Source organism: Phaenicophaeus curvirostris, chromosome 28 (genome assembly GCF_032191515.1).
Source record: "Phaenicophaeus curvirostris isolate KB17595 chromosome 28, BPBGC_Pcur_1.0, whole genome shotgun sequence".
NCBI lineage: Eukaryota > Metazoa > Chordata > Aves > Cuculiformes > Cuculidae > Phaenicophaeus > Phaenicophaeus curvirostris.
The window spans coordinates 2,080,306-2,104,766 of NC_091419.1; the positions used below are offsets into that span (position 1 = coordinate 2,080,306).

The 24,461-nt window shown below is 50.8% G+C and overlaps 1 protein-coding gene across 2 annotated transcripts in view; it reads left to right on the forward strand.

The window, feature by feature from the left end:
• The window catches only part of LOC138731793 (fibrillin-2-like), a 126,553-nt gene that overhangs the window by 64,821 nt on the left and 37,271 nt on the right, over positions 1–24,461 (forward strand). For both annotated transcript variants that reach the window (XM_069877960.1, XM_069877961.1), the window contains exons 9-18: positions 2,178–2,303; positions 11,008–11,160; positions 11,815–12,012; positions 12,825–12,968; positions 15,369–15,488; positions 18,009–18,134; positions 19,165–19,287; positions 20,063–20,338; positions 21,127–21,180; positions 24,244–24,369. In XM_069877960.1, the coding sequence (XP_069734061.1) occupies positions 2,178–2,303; positions 11,008–11,160; positions 11,815–12,012; positions 12,825–12,968; positions 15,369–15,488; positions 18,009–18,134; positions 19,165–19,287; positions 20,063–20,338; positions 21,127–21,180; positions 24,244–24,369 (1,446 nt within the window). The remainder of the gene's footprint in view (positions 1–2,177; positions 2,304–11,007; positions 11,161–11,814; positions 12,013–12,824; positions 12,969–15,368; positions 15,489–18,008; positions 18,135–19,164; positions 19,288–20,062; positions 20,339–21,126; positions 21,181–24,243; positions 24,370–24,461) is intronic.

Below are 24,461 nucleotides of genomic sequence, written 5' to 3' on the forward strand. Positions count from 1 at the left end.
AACCAAACCCTTTAGTGTCTCATATTTCCAGCTCAGTTCTGCCAGCACGGCTTAAAATCTAACTTTGAGCAACATTTCAAATATAGATGCTTTGTTTCAGGAGCCAGGCTGAGGCATCCAGACCTTGGTTATGGGTCTGTTCTCCATGTTGAGCTTGTGGTGAGGGTCTGCCGCATCTCCATGCTAGACAGATGCTTGTAGAGCACATCCTAAGTTCAAATGATAGCAGTTATATCTCTGGGGTGAGCGTCTTTGACTTTGGGTACTTTTGTTACCTTTCTGCACTTAGTCCTGTAGGTTTGTAGTCCTAGGTTTGGTACTGGGGCTGCCTGTCCCCTCTGATGTCTAAGTCATAGAATCACAGAACCATTAAGGTTGGAAAAGACCTCTAAGCTCATCCAGTTCCTCCAGCCGAATGTTCCCATCCTTACTAAACCATGTCCCGAAGTGCCATGTCTACATGTTTTTGGAACGCCCCCAGGGATGGAGACTCCACCACTGCCCTGGGCAGGCTCTGCCAGGACTTCACCAACCTTTCAGTAAAGAAATTGTTCCTAATATCCGATCTGAACCTTCCCTGGTGCAACTTGAGGCCATTTCATGGAGAACAAGCCTTATGAGGAGGGTCTGAGAGAGCTGGGGTTGTTTAGCCTGGAGAAGAGGAGGCTGAGGGGAGACCTCATTGCTCTCTCCAACTGCCTGAAAGGAGAGGAGGGAGCTGGGCTCTTCTCCCAAGTGACAGGGGACAGGACGAGAGGGAATGGCCTCAAGCTCCACCAGGGGAGGTTCAGGCTTGACATTAGGAAAAAAAATTTCATGGAAAGGGTCATTGGACACTGGCAGAGGCTGCCCAGGGAGAGGGTTGAGTCCCCTTCCCTGGAGGTGTTTAAGGGACAGGTGGGTGAGGTGCTGAGGGACATGGTTTAGTGTTTGATAGAAATGGTTGGACTTGATGATCCGGTGGGTCTTTTCCAACCTAGTGATTCTATGATTCCTCTTGTCCCATGGCTTGTCACTTGGGAGAAAAGGCCAGCACCCACCACGCTACAAACTCCTTTCAGAGAGTTGTAGAGAGCAATGAGGTCTCTCCTCATCTCCTGGATGAACAACCCCAGGTCTCTCTGCTGCTCCTCATAACCCTGTTCTCCAGCCCCTTCTCCAGCTCCATTCCCTTCTCTGGATGCTCTCCAGCCCCTCAATGTCCTTCTTGTACTGAGGGGCCCAAGAATTTGAGGTGTGACCTCGTCAGCGCTGAATATAAGGCCATGATCACTCTCCTACTGGCCACAGCACTTCTGATACAAGCCTGTCCCACTGTTGTGCCTTGACAAAATCTTGTTGCAATGTCCTTGTTTTCCACTCTCCTACATCCAGAGCGAGTCACCTCACTGGTCTGTGTTATGGTCACAGGCATGGCCATGGGCTGCTGGAGAAGCAGCTTGTGGGAGCTTGTGTGCAGGGATGGTGTTTCTTCGGTTGCCGAGGTCTGAGGTTTGATCTCACTAATCTTCCCTGTGAAGGGATAAATAGTTCTATCTATAGTATGCTGGTAGCATTGTTATGCAAATAATTTCACACTAAAGCAGGACTGCTGATGGAGAGGCTGAACCCACACAGTGATGTGTCCACTCCCCTTCTTGCCTAACTGGTAGGACAGAGACCTTTTCGCCTTGGTTTAGATGCCTGAGTTTACTTGTCTTGAAATTGAATCAGATCTCTCCTGGATGGAGAAACTCAGTGAATAATGCAGGAGCCCAGCGCTTTTTAAAACCATGATGGTGTCTCTGATGTTGCATCTCTGCTTTCAGAGAGGGCTCCAAGTCATACGAGGGACCTCCTGTCCAGCCAGTCAGGCACCTGCACAAAGTACTTTTGTCCTGAAGGTTCCTTTGCACTCCAGGGAGCTCCACATTTTAGATCAGTCTGCCTGAAGATGTGTGCTGTCAGTAGAGATAAGCAGATGACTTTGTGAAGCCCTCTGAATTGCTCTTTGGAAGGGACAACTCGTGTTTGATCCACTGCTGGGAGGCCACTTCTGGTCTCAAGCATCCCAAGAGAACCCATAACAGCAGTTACTGTCCTCTGTGATGCCATCTCTGGTCTCAAATCCACACTGCAGACAGGAAAGGAGATGTTTTGCAGAGAAACCTAATCACTGTTGGTTTGTTCTTTTCCAGATGTGGATGAGTGTGGCACAATCCCTGGTGTGTGTGATGGCGGCGAGTGCACCAACACAGCGGGCAGCTATGTGTGCACATGTCCACGTGGTTTCATGACCAGCCCTGATGGATCACGCTGCATTGGTAAGATGCTAAATAGATCTCAGGACCACAAATACTGGGAGAGATAAGAGTCGGAAACCAAGATCTGGTGGAAATCCAGATCTGGAGATTTGCCAGTTGCTATCTGGTGATCACCAGGTCTGCAAATCAAAGGGCAGATTGTAGCTGGAAAATGCTTTTTTTCAGGTGCTGTCTTTGCATGTGCCATGGCCTGGAAGGGCCAATTCTCTGAGGACAACTCTCCAGAGGGACAATTGTCCATGGGGAGTCATTAGAGTTAGGGTTAGACTTACGGTTACACACTTAGGCTGAGTGTTAGGGTAGGGCTAGTCTTGAAGATTTGTGATTTGAGTCAGGTTCGGAGTTGTCCTAGACGCACCATGGCTGACATGGTCCATCCCGGTGATGAGTTTCGATACTACTGCAGGTCAGGGCTTCCTCCATCTCCGCAACTTGGACTGTGGTGCCTCAATGCTTGGTGTTAGACCCGGGGCTGCTGAGGACACCAGGAGATAGATTGGGGTGGAAGGTGTCAGGCTGGCATGGTGGACTGTTTGAAGAAGGAACCTCATGCTTCTACTCACAGAACTGCACCAGCTAGTGGGAGAATCCCAAATTTCTTTTCTCCTGTATCCATATCAGTCAGGCAGAGACACCAGTACTGCCTGACAACCGAACCGCTGGCCTGGTGTGAAGTGGCGCAGCGTGTAAGTCCAAGGCAAGGCTTACAAGCCTTCCTGAAGCAAAGAGCGGTAGGGAACATCCCCTAGTTGCACATTCACCCCTTTGCTTTGCAGAGATGAAGGGGAAAGGTTTACTCCAAGTTTTTGCACAACCAATGCAAATAAATGGTGACTTTTATCATCTCCTCCTCCTTCCTACTTAGACCACAGGTAGCTTCTCATAAATCCCTGCTGCCTCAAGCTAAGAATCCCTAGGGCTGTGGACTCATTGGCTTCATCTCACTGAACTCAGCCTTTTGGGAGGGCGTTACTTCGCCTCCAGCTGGTGGTCTGGATCCCCTCTGTAGCCAGTGGAGAGTGAGAGAAGTGCTTTCCAAGTGCAGCACAAGGCTTTGCAGACACCCATCCCTGCACCCATGCTGAACTTGCAGGTTTACAAGGCTGTGTGTAAGCCCTTACACGTCACCTTTTAGCCCACCTTCCTCCCACAGTATCCGATTTCCGACAATAAAATGACTCCCAGGCTCATATGGAATTCGCCTCCTTGTAGTCCTCACCCTGCAGGCTGCAGGAAGGGCTTGGTGGGGCTGATGAGCTCCGCTCCACTGGCTCTGACGTACCCTCTCATCCCTGTCTCCGTTTGGCTCAAGGAATCTGTAATTCAAAGCTTCCCAGAACTGGCTTGGGTCCAGGCAAGCTCTCCCCAGCCTGACGAGCTCTCCTGCCTCCAGACTACAGAGCCTGGAGTGCATCTTGCATGTTTAACAGATCAAAATTCCTTTCCAAGCCTTGTAAATATTTGATGGTCCATTTCTCCTCGTACCAGACAACGGTTTCTGTGATAAATAGACCAACTCTCTGTTTACTCGCTCTCAGCAGGGGTGCATGCTTAACTCAAAATGAATCTCAGGGTTTGACTGTTTAGAAAGTCTGTTCGCCTTTAGAAAGGCAAAGATGTGAGGGTTTGTAAAGAGGAAGTGTAACAGGAAAGGCAAAGTTCATTGTTAGCGTAATGCAGAATGCCAGGCCCAGCTCTGTGATGAAACTTCTGGAAATTTATACAGAAAAAAAAAATCATATCCAATTCTTTTAATATCCAAAGAGCCTGGAGTTAAAATTATACATGGAATCCTAGAATGGGTTGGGTTGGAAGGGACCTCAGAGCCCATCCAGTTCCATCCCTGCCATGGACAGGGACACCTCCCACTGGATCAGGGGCTCCAAGCCCCATTCAACCTGGCCTTGAACACCTCCAGGGATGGGGCAGCCACCACTGCTCTGGGCAACCTGGGCCAGGGCCTCCCCACCCTCATTGTGAAGAATTTCTTCCTAATGTCTAATCTAAATCTTTCTCCTACCAATTTAAAGCCATTCCTTCTCATCCTATCACTCCAGGCCCTTGTACAAAGTCCCTCCCCAGCTTTCCTGAAGCCCCTTTCAGTACTGGAAGCTGCTCTAAGGTCTCCTTGGAGCCTTCTCCAAGCTGAACAACCCCAACTCTCTCAGCCTGTCCTCATAGCAGAGGTGCTCCAGCCCTTGGATCATCTCCGTGGCCTCCTTTGGACCTGATTCAACAGCTCCATCTCCTTCTAATGTTGGGGATTCCAGAACTGGGCACAGGACTCCAGGTGAGGTCTCACAAGAGAGGAACAGAGGGGCAGAATCCCCTCTCTTGCCCTACTGGCCACACTGCCTTTGGATGCAGCCCAGGACATGGTTGCCCTTCTGGGCTACAAGCACACGTTGCCAGCTCATGTTGAGCTTCTCACCAACATCTGAGAGGTGGCAGTGTCACAATCTCTTCTGCTCTTTCCAGATGCTCTTTGTGCTTTCAGAGCAGTCACATTATTTATTAATTTCCAATTTTACAAACTCTTTCTTTGATTTATGTCATGGGACATAAATTATGGGCTTAAACACCCATGGAGTCTCAACGTGAGCACTAAAACCTCCTCAAAGGAGAGAAGCAGGGGCTGCAAAATATGGATCCTGGGGCACAAACCCCCCAACGCTAACTGTGCAGAGTGCCAGAAAAAATACTGTCAGTCCCAAAATGTGACGGCACATTAGGAGCAAATAACTGCTCCGGGAAATGGCTGAAGTATGATGTATTGAGTTCAGATGCAGTCATAGCCCACTGCAGCTAACTAAGCTTTGGACTATTTTTAAATTGGAGCTTTCTAATTTTATTTAGTTTTCATTTCTCGAAGCACTTGGTTTCAAGGAAAGTGGAGAAATGTCCATATGACTCATCCGGCAGCCGTCACACCCCTGTGGGCTCATGGCAGGGAAAACTGGGAGGCAAAGAATTTCATTCGCATTAAAATCTATCAGATTCCCAAACAAGGTGGCACATATGTTATACTGAACAGTATTTGTCTTTATGGAACTGAAAAGGGCTCTTGATCAAGGAGTGCAGGGATGGGATGAGGGGGAAGGGTTTTCAGCTGCAAGAGGGGAGACTGAGATGAGATCTTAGGGAGAAACATTTTTCTTGTGAGGGTGGGGAGGCCCTGGCCCAGGTTGCCCAGAGCAGTGGTGGCTGCCCCATCCCTGGAGGGGTTCAAGGCCAGGTTGGATGGGGCTTGGAGCTCCTGATGCAGTGGGAGGTGTCCGTGCCCATGGCAGGGGGTCGAACTGGATGGGCTTTAAAAATGGACACCAGTGTCTCCTGCACCATGTGGCACCAGCACTGGCTACGTGGTGACTTTATGGTAGCAGTCTTCATATATTCCCATCCCTTTCCCCTGCCTTTTTACTAAAGTAAACACCTTTTTATTGCATTTGAATAATCTCCTGTAGCTTTTGCAGCTGAAACAGCATGACACTAAGCTTGAGCTGATCCCAAATCTCATTAAGCTCCTTTCACTGCCTTCCTCAGTAAAACACAAACAGCAGCGGAGCTGGAGAAAGTCCGTCATCATTTGAAATGAGCAGTTATGGAATGATTCAACCACCTGTGCTTGACACAAAGCATCCAGTTCCACACATGGTCATAACGCTTTCATTCATTTATGCTTGTAAAAGACAGGCTCAGGGTTTTGCAGGATCTGCTCCAGCAGGCTCTGGGCTCTTTTTTTTTCCCCCTTCTTTTTCGGTACAACGAGTTGCTTTTCAAGAACAGCTTAAAAGAATAATTTTCCAATGCAAAAAATGGCCTTTCAGCTGCATTTCCAGACATGCACAGAGCGTTCCCTTGCTCACTGCAATTCAGCACTCCTGCACATTGCGTTATTTGCTCTTTTTTTTTTAACCTGATAGTGCAGCAAAGCTGTGAGAGTCTTATCTCTCTGTGGGCAACTTCAGCAGATTTACTGCCTGAAGTTCCAGGCAGGGCCAGATCTCCCTTATTGATGCAAAGTTCTGGGCTTGGAGAAGGTCGCAATGTGTTACTGAGGACCTCACCTGCCTGGAGAGCCTTTTTCATCTGCTTTGGACATTAGCCAGGAAAGGAAAGAGCAAGAGGAAAAAGGAAATGCAAGGAGATGATGTTTATGAGGGCAAGAAATGACAAAAAGGAAGTGGTGTGAGGGTCATGGGCTCAAAACTTGTTGCTTACTACAACTACCTGAGAGGAGATTGGAGTGAGGTAGGTGCTGGTCTCCCAAGTAACAAGTGGTAAGACGAGATGAAATGGCCTCAAGTTGTGCCAGGGGAGATTTAGATTGGATATTAGGAAAAATTTCTTTACTGAAAGAGTGGTGAAGCCCTGGCAGAGGCTGCCCAAGGCAGTGGTGGAGTCTCCATCCCTGAAAGGGTCCAAAAAATGCATAGACGTGGCACTTCAGGACCTGGTTTAGTGAGCATGGTAGTTTTGGGCTGGTGATTGGACTGGATGTTCTTAGAGGTCTTTTCCAACCTTAATGATTCTATGAAACAGATTGATAAGGAACTGGGAGGGGGATCCTGAACAAAGCACCCCAACAGCTCCCAAGGCACCATGGGAGCTGGGGTTGCTGCCAAACAAAGCTCTGCCGGGATATCTGCAAGGAGCAGAGCGTGTAGAAAGGCTCCATGGTTGCTGGGACTCCAGTGCAAACCTGTGCAGTCACCTGGACTGTAAAACATTTCCCTTTAGAACCTCGACCTTATAGGAGTTGAACCAGCAGGTGAATTTGGAGAAGAGTGAACAGCCAGGGAGGGAGTGAATTTATGATTATACTCGCCAGCGAGAAAATGTCCTGCAGTAGCACCTAGAGCTTCTCTGATTGTGGAGCAACTCTTCAATGAGACAGCCACCACCATCTAGCTTGATATTACCCAAACAAGAATGAAATTGGTCACTGTTCTGGAAAGAGAGGACACACAATGGCATCAATTGCATAGACTGAGTGTCCGCACCACAGTATGAGGCTCCTTCTTCCTTACAAACCAAGCACCACTGGACATCTTTGTGGGGAGACCTCATTGCTCTCTACAACTACCTAAAAGGAAGTTGTGGAGAGGAGGGAGCTGGGCTCTTCTCCCAAGTGACAGGGGACAGGACGAGAGGGAATGGCCTCAAGCTCCCCCAGCGGAGGTTCAGGCTGAGTGTTAGGAAAAAAAATTTCATGGAAAGGGTGATTGGGCACTGTCAGAGGCTGCCCAGGGAGGGAGTTGAGTCACCTTCCCTGGAGGTGTTTAAGGGATGGATGGATGAGGTGCTGAGGGACATGGTTTAGTGATTGATGGGAATGGTTGGACTCGATGATCCGATGGGTCTTTTCCAACCTGGTGATTGTATGATTCTATGATCTCAAACTCATCCAATTCAATATCCTGCTCTAGTGCTCCTGGCAGGATTTTCTAAAGAGACCTGACAGACCTGTGCCTCTGTCCTCCGCCTCTGCCAGCTGGTCAATCTCAAGTGGAATTTTAGGTCCTTTCTTGCCTGCAGCATTATCTGATTTAGTGAAGTTATTGTGCAAACCTGTTCCCTTAACATCTGCAGAGGAAGGCAGAACAAAACCATGATGGCTTTGTGCTCAGACCTCCAGTGTGTGGGTGGTCCTGCAGGAGGTCACAGAGGGACTACAGGGACCCGCTGTTCTTTCCATCCACCCCTCTCTCTCCCCAAGCTCTAGATGAGTTTTCAATTAGTTCTGACCTTCATTTCTGAGAGTGATTATTGCAAACTGCAGCAAAGACAGCTGAATTTAATAAACGTTTGTCCAGATGAATAAGGGCTGGACCATTCCCTCCCTTACACAAACTGCTGTGACCTCTCTGCCTTGTCAAGCTTGTCAGCACATCCGTCTGCGGAGATAGAGTTTGCCATTCTCCAATTCACTCCTTGCCCGTTATCTGGTGCTGTCACTGTGTGTCACAGCTATTGGGACAGCAAACATCCCCCAGAAGAACCTGAGTGGGATCTGTCCTCTCAAACACCCAAAGGGTCTATTCCAAACTACACCCTCAGACCTAGATGTTCATTTAAGCTCAGCCCTAAGCCCTCACTTGGCCAAACTCCCATCAAGGGTTTGAGGTGCAGCTTTTCCAAATGTCCTCCGCTATCCTATCGTGACTTATTCAGAGAGCAGCTTCTTTCTGGATTACAAGTGCAAGGTCCCGCACCTGGCTCAGGGCAATCCCAAGCACAGCTGCAGGCTGGGTGGAGAATGGATTGAGAGAAGTCCTGAGGAGGACTTGGGATGCTGGAGGATGAGAAGCTCAATGTGAGCCAGCAATGTGTGCTCGCGGCCAGAAAGCCAACCACGTCCTGGCCTGCAGTGGGACCAGCAGGATAAAAGAGGGAATTCTGCCCCTCCGCTCCACTCTGGTGAGACCCCACCTGGAGCCCTGTGTCTAGTTCTGGAGTCCTGAGCACAGGGAGGACCTGGAGCTGTTGGAGAGAGTCCAGAGGAGGCCACGGAGATGATCTGAGGGCTGGAGCACCTCCTGTGAGGGTGAGAGAGTTGGGGTTGTTCAGCCTGGAGAAGAGAAGGCTCCAAGGAGACCTTAGAGCAGCTTCCAGTACTGAAAGGGGCTCCAGGTAAGCTGGGGGGGGGCTCTTAATCAGGTAGTACAGGGATAGGACAAGAGTTTTCAGCTTTCAGCTGCAAGAGGGGAAATTGAGATGAGATCTTAGGAAGGAATGTTTTGCCGTGGGGGTGGGGAGGCCCTGGCCCAGGTTGCCCAGAGCAGTGGTGTCTAAGGTACTTCAAGGCCAAGCTGGATGGAGCCTGGAGCAACCTGATGCAGTGGGAGGTGTCCCTGCCCATGGCAGGGGATGGAACTTTGGGGTTTGGATGGGCTTTGAGGTTCCTTCCAACCCAACCCATTCTAAGATTCTACGATTCTATGATTCTGTGATTCTAAGTGGGCTACGTGATGGTGCTGTGTAGCATCAACCTGCCAATGTACTCTGGGAACACGGCCCTCTTCTGCAATCCAGACGCTGCTGAAGCCTTCAAAGATGTGGGCGTTGCTCTTGCTCTCTTGCCGCTTCCCAGAGATCAAGGGCTTGGGATGAGCCAAACACCCATGTGGCTTGCAATTCCCTCCATTAGGATTAGGAACTAATCCAGTGTTGCATTCAATCCCCTCACTCAAATTCCTCTTCTCCTGGTCTGTCTGTCTTTCTTCATGCCTCCTCAATGGAGAGTTTCCTAAAAGGGAATAGTTCACGCTGAAGTCAGTGCTGCAGAACGGCTATATCTGAGAAAAGACCTGCTGGTTTAGTCTCGCTGGCTTTAAATGGGGTCAGTGTCCTCTGCAAGTCGCTGAGCTGTGATTAGAGAAGAAATGTAACCACAGCCCACAGATCAAACAGCTCCGTGCAATTAAACTCAATTATATTTCAGGAAAGTGTCAGCCTGCTGGCTAATGTCAGTCCAGAGGCACCGATGACAAATCAGAGTAGACTTCCCTCCTCATTAATTTACTGGAGAAACAAGAACAGGAAATGAATGAATGGAAGATTCCAGGTTTTCCTAGAGGACATGGTGCCAGATGGAGCCTGCTAGACATGTGAAAGACCCTCAGTCTCCTGGGCCTTGTCCAGAAGCCACACACACCAAACACCAGTGCCAGGCGTGGTGTCTGTGGCTTTGGCTGGGCTTGCGGACTTTGACCACCATCCAGAGCTTGTTCTCCTCCCAGCTCAGTCCAGGCTGTGGGAACTAAGCCGTGGCCTGAGACAGGCATCCTCTGGGAATGGGAGGTATCAGGCTGGAGGGCTGTGGAATTGGGAATAGCTCCATTTGTTTAGGGAGAGATGCTGGGACCACTGGGACCTGGCAGGGAATGCTTCCTCATGAGGAGCCTGGGATGTGAGGCATTTGCCATGAAATCAGTCTGGGGAAGGAGAGGTAGGTCCTTCTCAAGCCTGAGATGTCCACACTGGACAACATTGGCTGTGGGAAGGTCCTTTCTTAGCACAACACTGGGGATCACTGATGCTGGCAGGGTTGTACCTGGTTCCCAAACCAAACTGATGTGGGAGCTGGCTGACCACCTTGGAATGGTCAGGAGAGCACCGTTGCATCCAAAGCTCCAGCCTAGAGCAGGAATGGCTTGGGAACACCCGCTCACTGGCTGGGAGCCTTCAAAATAGTAGCAGGCAGCACTGGGTTGTTTTTATCATAGGAGCGTGTTTTTAGAGGCAGAAGTTAGAGGAGAGGAGGTTTAGGTTGGATATCAGGAAACATTTCTTTACTGACAGAGCGGTGAAGCCCTGGCAGAGGCTGCCCAGGGCAGCAGTGGAGTCTCCATCCCTTGAGGGGTTAAAAAACCATGTAGCTGTGGCACTTCGGGACATGGTTTAATAGGCACGGTGGTGTTCGGCTGACAGTTGGACTGGATGTGCTTAGAGGTCTTTTCCAGCCGTAATGATTCTGTGATTCTGCCGTACTGGGGAATAAGTCTTGGCCCTGCAGCCTTGCTGTGCTCCAGATGGAGGTGTTGGAGAACCTCATGTTCTGGGAGGACAAGGCAGAACAGAAGGTCAGATTGGAGCACTGGAAAGCCAGAGGACGTGACAATGGGCACAGGCACTCAGGACTTTACTGAAAATACGGTGATGTCATGCTGCAAATGCATTTTTTTTCCTTCTGTCTCTGCAGACCAGCGGATTGGGACTTGTTTCTCTGCTCTGATCGGGGGCCGTTGTGCCGGGGACCTCCCTGGCCAGTATACCAAAATGCAGTGCTGCTGTGACTCAGGGCGTTGCTGGGCCATTGGCCAGACCCCAGAGATGTGCCCCGTCCGTGGGTCTGGTAAGTGCAATGGGAAGGACCTCCCCCCGCTGCTGGGCCAACTCGTAGCTCTGATGGCCCTGGTGGTACCCCAGACTTGATGTGGAGACTCATCAATGTAACACCCGGAGAAAGGTCACATAGGGATGCTGGCTCCCCTGCCTGGGTCTCATCTGAAGTTGAGCCAGATGTGTTCAGCCAAGGCAGGAATTTATCCCTTTCCTCCCACCCCTCCAGCTCTCTTTGGCTCCCACTGTAGTTGAACCTTGGGGCCAAATGAGGGTGAACCCAGGCGGCAGGAGGCCTAGAGAAGGCACGACGTTGTAGATCCATCTCTTTGCCTCTCTTCTTTCATAACCAACTCCAAGCAGAGCTTTACAGGGCTGGCACCCTCCTGTATCCTGCCCTTTCCTCATGAAGGATGCCAACGGTGCCAGCTGTCCCACACCCCCTGAGACGCTGTTGCCAAACACCCTGGCAAGCTGTGTCCCATCATCTGCTCTGGAGTGAAGGCTCTTAAAGCTCTCCTCACCCATCTGCCCTGTTGCCATCAGCACCCACCCTCTTTGCTTCCTGCCAGCCCGTCTCCATCCCTTTGTCCTCTGCACTCTGGCAGAGGCAGGAGGGGGATGCAGGCGCTCTTGGAAAAGCACTAAGGCAGCTGTTCTGTTTCAGACGAGTACCGCAGGCTCTGCATCGAAGGACTCCCGGTCATGCCAGGGTTCCCTGGGAACTTTCCAGGAATTCCTGGATTTGGGCCCAATGGTGTTGGACCTGGACTCAACGGGCCCGGAGGCATCGGACCAAATGGGGCAAACGGACAAGGCGGGATCCCAGGTCTGCCTGGAATGGGCCCAGGAAGTTCAAGCATTGGTAATTACAATTATTGTCGTAACCGTGCTGACCCGATTTGGCTGCCTGGCTCCAAACACAAGCCACGCATCTGCCTTTGTGCCGGCCCGTGTCTCTGAGCTGTGCACGCGTGAGCGGAGCACCCGTGCTCGTAGTCAGTGACGAGGTTTATTTTGACGTGAGAGGAGGGATGGGATACGACACTAATGCTGTGCAGGGTGCTGAGCCCAGAAGCAGATCAAACATCAGGAAAAAATATTTCATGGAAAGGGTCATTGGGCACTGGCAGAGGCTGCCCAGGGATGGGGTTGAGTCACCTTCCCTGGAGGGGTTTAAAAGGAGGGTGGATAAGGTGCTGAGGGACATGATTTAGTGATTGATGGGAATGGTTTGACTCAATGATCCAGTGGGTCCTTTCCAACCTAGTGATTCTATGGTTCTATGAAACAGCGTCTGCTGTTTCCAGTTGCTTTCTAATTACCAAACAGGAATGAGGCTTTCTGCCTCCCCAATATAAAACTGTTTTCCCCACCCCCTTGGATGCCCCTCTCATGTGCATCCCTGTGCAGCATCTTGCTAAAGGCTGAGGCCTGTGGAAATGCACTGAATGTCGATAAATACTCATTCCCACCTTGCTTCTGAGAGGCTGTGCCATCTCGTGCCTGTCAGTGGGGCAGGGGCATGCCCTGCAGAGACTGCTGAGGCAGCTGAGCGTGTGTCTGCAGCCCCGTGGCTCCTCAGGGCCCAGGAGCATCACTGAGCTGTCACGGTGTTACTGGGCACGATCAAGGGAGCTGTAATCCTCTACCTGCTGCTGTCCCTGTGCTCTCCAGGAACCGCCACTTTGAATCAGACCATTGACATCTGCAAGCATTTCACCAACCTCTGCCTGAACGGACGCTGCATCCCCACCCCGTCCAGCTACCGCTGCGAGTGCAACATGGGGTACAAGCAGGACGTGCGAGGAGAGTGCATTGGTGAGTAGGCTCCGCTCCACACCCGTGCTCGCGCCAGGCTCCACGCCTGCTCCTCAAGCCCTGCCTGGTCAGAGCTGCTCGCAAGAGGTTGGAGATAAAGGACTACGTGTCAGGGAGAGAAGGAGCATGATGGAAAGGATGTATCTATCCTGTAGCTCCAAGCTGTGCCGGGGCAGGTTCATATTAGACATTGGGAAAATGTTCTTCACCAAAAGGGTTCTCGGGCACTGGCAGAGGCTGCCCAGGGAGGTGTTTGAGTCTCCATGCCTGGAGGGGGTTAAAGGACAGTAGATGAGGTGCTCAGGAATCCAGTTTAGTAGTGGACAGGTGTGGTTGGGCTTGATGACCCCAAAGGTCCTTTCTGACCAAGCAATTCTATGAACATCCAGGGCAACAACTCTTCTCTGGTAGCCACAACGTTGCCATTGGCTTGGCTGCTTGTTAATGCTTGGTGGTCCCTGTAGCAGTCCACACCTTGGGAAGCCCCGGACAATGGCAGCAGCAATCAGGGAACTGGGATGGCAGTTCACATGGGATGAGCAGCACGTTCTGCCAGCTATCGGGCTGCTGCCTGCTTTGCTGACCCAACTGGCTTAGGCTGCAGCCCCGATGGCCACTCCAGTCGGTTGGTGGCTGTGCAAGCCTACTCGGAAGCTTGAGGTCTCCAAGGAACTCGAATTATGGCATCTTTCAAAACAATTATCATTTTATAAGTAAGTGGGCTATTTCCTGTCTACAAGAAAGCTGGGGAGGGGCTCTTGATCAGGGAGTGCAGGGATTGGATGAGGGGAACTGTTTTCAGCTGAAAGAAGGGAGATTGAGATGAGATTTAAGGAAGGAATTTTTTCCTGTGAGGGTGAGGAGGCCCTGGCCCAGGCTGCCCAGAGCAGTGGTGGCTGCCCCATCCCTGGAGGGGTTCAAGGCCAGGTTGGATGGGGCTTGGAGCCCCTGATGCAGTGGGAGGTGTCCGTGCCCATGGCAGGGGGGTGGAACAGGATCACCTTTAAGGTCCCTTCCAACCCAAACCATTTCATAATTCTATATTTTTGTAAGAACCATGAGGACTGAAAGAAAATGATGTCCATCCACTGCACCTGTCTGGCTGCATGTCTGGTGCCATCTCAAAGTTTTACTTTTTTTTACTGTGATCGTGGATCTGCTTTTGAGGAGCTGGGTCTGTTGGGAGCTAATGGGATTCACCTGGTCTGATGGGATTCACCTGATCAAGTGGAGCAAGACAGTCTCTGCCAACGAGCTGGCCAGAGTTCTAGAGAGATCTTTAAGACAAATATAGTGGGAGATGGGGATACAGCAACAGAGAAAAACTAGGTGTATTAGGGTCCAACAGGGAAACATCTATGAAATAGTGTGGAAGGTGTCCGTGCCCATGGCAGGAAGGTTGGAACTGGATGGGCTTTAAGGTCCCTTTCAACCCAAACCATTCTATGATTCTATTAAATGCCTGCAAGAAATTAGGGAGTGTCCCTCTAAAAAAGTGACAGGGTCCATAGCCCAGCTGAAGTGCCTCTATACCAGTGCTTGCAGCAGGGGTAACAAACTGGGGGAGCTGGAAACCACTGTGCAGCTAGAAGGTTACACTGAAATGTGGTGGGATGAATCACACGACTGGAGTGCTGCAACTGATGGCTGTAAACCGTTCAGAAGGGAAGATATGTTGAAACATGTGGAAGACAGAGGTGGTTAGAGACAGCCAATGCAGCTTCACCAAGAGCAAATTATGCCTGACGGCATCAGTGAAAAGGGAAGAGCTGCAGGTGTCATAAGAAGGGAGAAGGTGGAAGATGTGCTATATTGCCTAAAGCCTTCTATATAGAAACCATTTGTACCTGTTTAACTTGAGATGTTGTAGTTACGTTCCTGCCCATGGCAGGGGGAGTGGAACTAGATGATCTTTAAGATCCCTCCCAACCCAAACTATTCTATGATTCTTTGTGGGCTTCTGTAAAGCCTTTGATATAGCTCCTTCCATCATTCTTTCCTCTAAATTGGAGTGATGTGAGTTTGCAGATGGACTGTTGGATTAATAAGGAATTGGCTGTGCCCAAAGAGTCAATGGCCAAGTAGGAACCAGTAGCGAGTGGTGACCCTGACAGGTCCAGACTGGGACCAGTGCTATTTAATAACTTAATTGTGGATGTAGACAGTGGAATTGAGTGCACCCTCAGCAAGTTTGCAGCTGAAACCGAGCTGAGCGGTGCAGTTGATTGACTTGAGGGAGGAGATGCCACCCAGAGGGACTGTGGTGAGGGCTGCTGAACACAGGAGGTGAAAGGATGGGCTCAGCAGCTCACAAGAGCTAGGTTTGGTGCCTGTCCTGGTATCTTGCTGTACATTCCCTGTGTAATGGCGACTCGCAGGCTGAGGTTTTTCTTCTTGCAGATGTGGATGAGTGCTCCAGTAGCCCCTGCGTGCATGGTGACTGCGTGAACACGCCTGGCTCCTACCACTGCAAGTGCCATGAAGGCTTCCAGAGCACCCCGACAAAGCAGGCTTGCATCGGTGAGTGTTCCCTGTCTCTCCTTTTGGGAGGACATGGTGTTCTGCAAGAGTGTGAGCAGCATTATCGGAGACTTAGGTACCAAAGGAAAATGGTTGTGAAGGGGAATGGATTGAGGAGTCCCCAGTACCAACATCCCAGCCAGCTGTGTAATTTCAGAACATCTACGTTGAGCTGTTGTCCTGGTTCATCCCTGCTCCTGGCTTGGTTGGCAGCTGAACGCAAGCAGTTGTGTCCCAATGTCCTCCTCACCCCGGGAAAAGGGAAATGAGAAGGAGAGACTTGTGGGGTGGAAGCTAAAACTAAAACAGCTTTGCTGATACAATAATAATAAAAAGGAAAATAAAATTAAGAAGAAATGAATACATTACATATAAATATCCAAAACTTAACCCCGCATTGATGACTACACATCACCATGAGGCTGCAGAGCAGGCACGGGAGAAGGTCCTGGACTAGACTCAATGGAAGGTGGGAGTTGAGCTTGGGAACTGGATTGCCTCTGGGACTGGGAGCAGAAGGACAGACAAAGTCCTTATTAGACACCAGACCCTTGTTATCCCTCACATTTATACCAAATATGACATGGATGGGATGGAATACTCTGTTGGGCAAGGTTGGGTCATCTGTCCTGTCTGCCCCTCCCTGCATGTGTGACCCTTTTTTGTCCTTTTGACTCAGGGAATTCAACCAACTCGAGTGTAGCCTCGATCTGCATAGAAAAAAGTATAAGCAATGGCCTTTCTACATAGCAATGTCGTGTTACTTTGGTGATAATCATAAATTTTAAGGATTATCACGTCTAGAGACAGACACTGTCTGAAAAACACAAAGTTAATTTTCCCAAAATGAAGCTACTTAGACGAAGCTTAGCTGAAAAGTGAAGAAATGAGTTCTGCTTTAGCTCAAACCAGAACAGCAGTGCCCTGAGATCTGTCTAGATGTTTCCTCTGCCTTTTTCTCCTTCAATATTGGCAAGCAGCAACCAAGGAATTTAGAGTCCTTTCAAGAGCAGAGCTCTATTTCAAGATGACAGGATTTTGTGGTGAGAGAAGATTGGATATTCAGGATTTTTCGTTTCAAAGTAGGGTTTATGATTCCTAGCAAAGCTGTTCTGTCAGTGCCGTGCAGCAGGGTGGTGCTCTAGGTGAGGGACTCCTGAATAAGAGCGATGGGAAGGGAATGTCATGTGTGAACACCAAGCAAAGGCAAATGCCCCTGTCTGTGCCTGATCGTTGATTTTGATTTTTCTCTCCAGCAGCTTCTGATGAGCAGGTTTCCAAAGGATCCTCTGACAACATGAAGGGCTTTTCCTAATTTTCAAACTAAACCTTTTAAGCGGAATTCATCTTGAGATTCTCTTTCTGGCCAGGAAAACTGGTTCATCACTGTCTCCTTTACAACAATTTTTACGCGCTGGGAAACTGCAGTTTGTAACTCCCCCGTCATCTCCTTCCTAGACTAAACAACTGCAAGGCTCTCAATCTCCTCTCGTTGATAACATTTCTAAGCTTCTCATTGTCCTTTTTTTAATCTTCTCAACTTCCTCCATTTTGTCTTTATCTTTTCTAATGTGCCGTGCCAAAATTGGATGGAGTTCTTTAGCTGTGACCTCTCTAGCTATCAGGACAAGAACCTTTTCCATGTGGCTCACACACAGCTCTTCTGTTGATGTAACCCAAAAGGAGATTTCCTTCTGTGCAGGGCCACCCCATTCCATGTGGATATGGGGCAGAAAGCTACTGGAGAGTGTCCAGAGGAGGCCACAAAGTTGGTGGAAGGTTTAGAGGGGAAGCTGTATGAGGAACAGCTGAAGTCACTTGACCTGTTCAGCTTGGAGAAGAGAAGACAGAGGAGAGACCTCATTGCATCCTGCAGCTTCCTCGCAAGGGGAAGAGGAGGAGCAGATGCTGATCCCTTCTCTCTGGCAACCAATGATAGGACCTGAGGGAGTAGCAGGAAGATGCCAGGGGAGGGTTAGGTTGGACATCAGGAAAAGGTTCTTCCCCCAGAGGATGGTGGAGCACGGGAACAGCTCCCAGGGAAGCGGTCATAGCACCAAACCTGACAATATTCCAGAAACATTTGGCCTAGTCCCTCAAACCCATGGTGTGAATGTTGGGGTTGTCCTGTGCAAGGACAGGAGCTGGAGTCGATGATCCTCGTGGGTCCCTTCCAGCTCAGGACGTTCTGTAATTCTGTGGTTCAGACCTTTTTCTGCCAGGCTCCTCTCAGGTTGACTTCTTCACATTTGGATCATCCATTGCTGCTGGGGACAGGCCTTTGGTTTTCCAACTTTAATGGTTCTGTGATTCTATTCTGTGATTCCAGAGCATGCAGAAAGACTTTTCCACATCCTTTCTATCTCCTATAATCCATACAGAGGGAAAGAGTGCAATCCTGGAGCAGGGTGTGCTCTGAATGTCTGAGAGCACTTGCCTGGTTTTCTCCTGAAGTTGATTCTGCTGGAACTGCTTCTCGCTCTGCTTGCTGCTACTTTCCAATGTTTGTTTCCCTTCCAGATATCGATGAGTGCATCATGAATGGAGTGATGTGTAGGAACGGCCGCTGTGTTAACACCGACGGCAGCTTCCAGTGTATCTGCAACGCTGGCTTTGAAATCACTCCTGATGGCAAGAACTGTGTTGGTAAGTTTTTTCCTAATGTGTTTTAGGGAGGTCGGGGCCAAGCTGAGACTCTGTACAGGTCCAGGGAGGTTCTTCTCCCTCTGTACTCGGCACTGGTGAGACCGCTCCTTGAATCCTGTGTTCAGTTCTGAGACCCTCACCACAAGAAGGATGTTGAGGCTCTGGAGCGAGTCCAGAGAAGAGCAACGAGGCTGATGAGGGGGCTGGAGAACAAGAGGAGCAGCTGAGGGAGCTGGGGGTGTTTAGCCTGGAGAAGAGGAGGCTGAGGGGAGACCTCATTGCTCTCTCCAACTCCCTGAAAGGAGGTTGTGGAGAGGAGGGAGCTGGGCTCTTGTCCCAAGTGACAGGGGACAGGACGAGAGGGAATGGCCTCAAGCTCCACCAGAAGAGGTTTAGGCTGGATATTAGTAAAAAACTTTTCACAGTAACGGTCATTGAGCATTGGCAGAAGCTGCCCAGGAAGGGGGTTGAGTCACCTTCCCTGGAGGGGTTTAAAAGACAGGTGGATGAGGTGCTGAAGGACATGGTTTAGTGTTTGATGGGAATGGTTGGACTTGGTGATCTGGTGGGTCTCTTCCAACTTTGTTATTCTATGATTCTATGATTCTGTTCTCCCTGGAGATCGGTGGTTCCTGTAGTCTATGCTGTAGTCTCTTCATGTCTAGGGTGGAGTCATCTTAAAATGAGAGGAGTGAAATATGAAGGTGTTTTTATAAGGGAGCTAGAGCTCCTGGAGTGCTCCTGTAGGTTTGGGGTCCAGGAGCATGAGCAGGGCTTAGTCTGGAAGCAGGACATTCTCCAGCAGCCAGTGTCTGAGTCCTGCTACGAGCTGCACCAGCTGCCCAGGGTACCGAGAGCTGCAGGGATGCCACAGGACAGCTCTCACAGAAGAAGCAGTGGCACCTCTGCCCTGAGCCCCCACTGCCACAGGAGCAATTTGACCATGAGATGAGGAACCAATTTCTTGAGTACAGGAGAATCTTGCTTCAGCTCTCGAATTCTGATTATCTTTTCTCTTTGTCCTCCCTAGATCATGATGAATGTGCCACGACCAACATGTGCCTCAACGGGATGTGTATCAATGAGGACGGCAGCTTCAAATGTATCTGCAAACCTGGTTTTGTGCTGGCTCCAAACGGGCGGTACTGTGTCGGTGCGTATGTCCCCAGGCTTGGTCTCTTCCCAGCCCATCATCCACATTCCTGGGGACTTGTGGTGCGTCTGAGGCCAAGGGGAGCTGAGAAAACACAAGGCTGTTGCCAAGCATCTCCTGCTCTGCCACCAGAAATCACTCCCTCACTGCAGAATGGGCACAAGGGAAAATGTTGTTGTGCCTCTACTACTTCAGCACAAACTGGAGCTTAAATCCTCTTTCTCAAGGAGGTTAAGCAGAGCTGTGAAGGTCTGGATGGTCCATGTGAGCTGGCAGAAGTCATCTCCACAGCTTTCCCAGCCTCTACAACATGTTCCACCATGATTTGTGTGCCACCTCCCAAAGTGAGGAAGGTTAGGAAGGGAAGGCAGAGTGGAGAAAGAGGGAGGAGACATAGCATTTCGTTGATGTGATAGGCTTTGAGCACCCTGCTCCAGTGGGAGGTGTCCCTGCCCATGGCAGGGGTTGGAACTGGATGGGCTTTAAGGTTCCTTCCAACCCAAATCATTCTCTGATTCTATGACACTGAATTCTCTTTGTCACTGCCCTGTAAACAGAGCAGAGACCAGACCTGCTACTTTGAGAAGAGGCTGGGTCTCAGGAGGCTGAAGAAGCCCAGATACCTGTTCCTTCCCTTGAGCCATCAGGGGATGTGATGCTGCACCTCTGGCTCCTTCGTGCTCTCCAAGTCTCCCTACAACATAGTCCAAAGGCCCCGTCTGTTTGTCCTGCTCCCTCTGGGGAGGTCACAGCCCATTTGTGCTTCCTCTTTCAGACATCGATGAGTGCGAGACCCCTGGGATCTGCATGAATGGCTGGTGCATCAACACCGAGGGTTCTTTCCGCTGCGAGTGCCTCGGGGGCCTGGCTATCGGCGTGGACGGGCGAGTCTGCGTGGATACCCACATGCGCAGTACCTGTTACGGAGGCATTAAAAAGGGCACGTGTGCTCGTCCCTTTCCCGGAGCGGTCACCAAGTCCGAGTGCTGCTGTGCTAACCCAGACCACGGCTTTGGAGAGCCCTGCCAGCCCTGTCCAGCCAAAAACTCTGGTAAGCTCCTCTTCATGTGAGGTTGGAAATAGCCAGGAAGGTGCTCCAAGACATTCTGAGTCCCTGACAGGTCCCTGTGATGGCCTAGGCAGCTTTGCAGTAACACAAGAAAGCCGTAGGCAGGGGGAAAGGAATGTCACGCAGTCAACAAATTCAGGTTGGATCCACAACCTTGATGCTGGTCTCATTGTAGGGACTCTCACAGTGTTGGACCATGAGCTGGAGCACCTCCCATCAGAGCACAGGCTGAGAGAGATGGAGTTGTTCAGCCTGGAGAAGAGAAGGCTGTGGCGAGAGCTCAGAGCAGCATCCAGGACAGAAAGGGGCTCCAGGAAAGCTGGGGAGGGACTTTTTCCAAGCGCATGGAGTGATAGGACACTATCAAGGGGGGGTGGCTTAAAATTGGAAGGGGGAAGGTTTAGATTAGACAGTAGGAAGAAATTCTTCGTGATGAGTATGGTAAGGCCCTGGCCCAGGTTGCCCAGAGCAGTGGTGGCTGCCCCATCCCTGGAGGGGTTCAAGGCCAGGTTGGATGGGGCTTGGAGCCCCTGATCCAGTGGGAGGTGTCCCTGCCCATGGCAGGGGTGGAACTGGGTGGGCTTTGAGGTCCCTTCCAATTCAAATATCAGATCTAAAATACATGTTGCCTAAGTATAAACAGACACTGCAGGGAAGCCCCCAGATGACATTCTGACAAACGAACAATAAATCCAGCGCTACCCAGAATTAATGTTACTGTGTGTGAACTGTCTAGAAAAGCTAATGGCTCTGGTTTTCTTTCTACACAGCTGAATTCCAGGCTCTCTGCAGCAGTGGCATTGGAATAACAGCTGATGGCCGAGGTATGTGCATCCCATACGCCGGATTTTAAACAAGAGCATTTAATGTCACTCTCAGCTTTTTCTTTCGCTGCTTTTAAAGGAGTGTGCACGTATCTGTCTACAACTGCCTGAATGGAGGTTGTAGAGAGGTGGGTGTTAGTCACTTCTCCCGAGTGATAGATGATAGGATGAGATGAAATGCCTTCAAGCTGCAATCAGGGCAGGATTAGATTGAACATTAGGAAAAACTTCCTCATGGAAAGGGTTCTCAGGCGCTGGCAGAGGCTTCCTAGGGATGGGGTGGAGTCCCCATTCCTGGAGGGGTTTAAAAGATGGGCAGATGGAGTGCTTAGGGATATGATTTAGTAGTGGACAGGTGTGGTTGGGCTTGAAGATCTCAAAGATCGTTTCCAACCTAGGGATTCTATGATTCTGTGATCTGTGGGAGTGTGTGGCCCCTCACCACAAGAAGGATGTTGAGGCTCTGGAGCGTGTCCAGAGAAGAGCGATGAGGCTGGTGAAGGGGCTGGAGAACAAGAGGAGCGTCTGAGAGAGCTGGGGGTGTTTAGCCTGGAGAAGAGGAGGCTGAGGGGAGACCTCATTGCTATTTCCAACTCCCTGAAAGGAGGTTGTGGAGAGGAGGGAGCTGGGCTCTTGTCCCAAGTGACAGGGGACAGGACAAGAGGGAATGGCCTCAAGCTCCACCAGGGGAGGTTCAGGCTGAATATTAGGAAAAAAAAAATTCATGGAAAGGCAGGCTGGGCACTGTCAGAGGCTGCCCAGGAAGGGGGTTGGGTCACCTCCCCTGGAGGTGTTTAAGGGATGGGTGGACGAGGTGCTGAGGGACATGGTTTAGTGATTGATAGGAATGGTTGGACTCGATGATCCGGTGGGTCTCTTCCAACCTAGTGATTCTCTGATTCTGTGAGAGACTTGATGCTGTGGAGGGTGTGCTGGAGAGTCCGCATGTCCTACCCGTGTGTGTGAGAGCTGTGTGTGAGGAAGCGCAGGAAGGCTTGTGCAGCCTGGGTGGGTGTGAACGCTTGGAAGACCCTTTCCTCTGTGTTAGTGCCTGTGGGTGTGATGTGAGCTTGGGCACAAGGGGAAGAGGGATATTGTATCATTTCTCCTCCCTAAAGCACCATGAGTTAACATTGAATAAGTGCCCAGTATTGAATTAAGAGGCTGATTCCTGGCACCCTGTGGGAGCTGCATTTCTGGGGATGCACATGCAGCGTTTGGCTTTGCTCTTTGCTTTGATGGGAATGAAAAGTGGGACAATTGCATCCTTTTCATTTAAGTCCCCCCTCTGCCCCTCTGCCCTCCAGCTCTCTTGGTTGCAGAAGGAGAGGGTTCCCAGTCTCCCAGGGAGAGGGAGGTGATGAGCACATGGTGAGATGTGTTTCCAAAGGGCTGCTTCGAATTAGGCAGACGGGCAAGAGGTCAGGCAGGCGGCGGCGCTGCCAGCCCCGGGCAGCGCTTGGATCAGCGGGAAGAGTTTGAAGGAGCCAGAGAGCTAGAGCCTTTCAAAACTTTCCAAATGGGAATGAGCCAGAGGCAAAACCCTGGTGGCTTCTCAGGCTTCCTTCCAGGGCACTGTGTCTTTGCCAAAGTCAGTCTCAGGCTAACGATAAGATGCTTTCTAGCAAGAAGTTAACGTCAGGCACGCTCTGGTCAGCCCATCGCTGCCCGCAGCCAGGACTGGATGCACTCAGCGCTCGCCAGGGTTGCGTTCCCTGGGGATGTAACTGAACTCCAACTGCATGGAGACAAAGGCCAGCAGTGTCTGGGAAGCCCTGCTGCTCACCATCTGGCACTATGGCCCGGCGAGGACACTGCTGCACACAAACCTGCCCTGTTCTCTGGGGAGGCTGCTTCATGCCAGGGTAAAATCTCTTTGCTGAGGCACCAGAGCTTTGCTCCAAAAAGGCAGTGAGATGGTGCTGATGCAGAGATGTTGCCCGCCTGGCTCCTGCCCTTCTGGGTTACTGGCCACGTGCCCTGGGCACTTGGGAGGTGATGGCAGAGATGCCCACAGCTCTCCCTGGCAGATGCCCTGCAGACTTGAGCCTGACCACCATGAGCATGGGCAGCAGGGGCTGTGGTCCCCACTCCGCGCTGCTGCGGAACCACCTCAAAATCTCTCAGTTTGGGGCAGGGTCGGCCAAGGCACTTTGCAAGGCTTAGAAACTGAGGCTCTGACATCTTACAGGGCTTGGCCCCGTGTCTTAGGCCCTGCCTACACCAAAACTTCTTCTCTGTCCCTGCCCTACGTCCACCACATGTTCTCCAGGGCCAGGAACCAGGCAGAGGCCACAGGTCCTCATTTCTTTCTTCCCAGGCTGCCCAAGATGCTTTCAAACAGCTCTTCATGTCAGCAGTAGGGAAAGGAAGTTTACTTTGGCCTAATCAGGACTTCTTCCAGCCTGTGGAAGCAGAGGCTGTGCAAGCTGTTAGCTCGGAAACCGTGGCTGGGCTAGGAGACACAGACTTCACCATCAGAAGGGCTTTGCTGTGACCATCTAGAGATGGATATGGCACTCTGCCAGCCCAGCAGCCCACAGCGTGCTGTCCTTGTCCTGTTCTGCCCCCAGCAACGGCCTCCTGTGGTCGGGCATGGGCAGGTTGTCCGTTATTCTATGCCGTTACCTCAGCTGGTCCCAGCATCCTGCTCACGGCACCTTACATACACCTTCTTCCTCACAGCTTTTCCAGTAGGAGGGATAATTAAATGATCTGACCTGAGTACCCGGGCTAAAGATACTGTAAGGAGACTCAGGAATGTAACAGGAGATCCTGAGAGCCCTTGATATGGGACTGAGCCTGGGCTTATCTTGACCCCTTATCCAGGTATCTCCTCATGGGCTCAGACCCCTATGCTAGATCCACTAGGACAGCAACAGAAGAAGAGGAACAAGGCTTCCCGGGACCTCCTGGCTTAAACCAGGAGGGTAGGTAGGGCAGGAAGGAGGCATTTCTGCAGAAGGGTGCCCTGACACCAAGAAACAATGAAGAATTAATGAGTGGAAGTTTTCTGTGTTTGTGTGTTGGTTCCTCTAATTTGAACCTTCTTTCTCCGCGCAGACATCAATGAGTGCGCCCTCAACCCCGACATCTGCCCCAACGGCATGTGTGAGAACCTGCGTGGGAGCTACCGCTGCATCTGCAACCTGGGCTACGAGTCAGATCCCACCGGCAAGAACTGTGTGGGTGAGTTCAGGGCAGCCAAGGTTCCCTGGGACACAGGGAACCAGGAGCTCGGGGCTACTGGGGAGTGGGTGGCATGCACTCAGCGTGTGAGG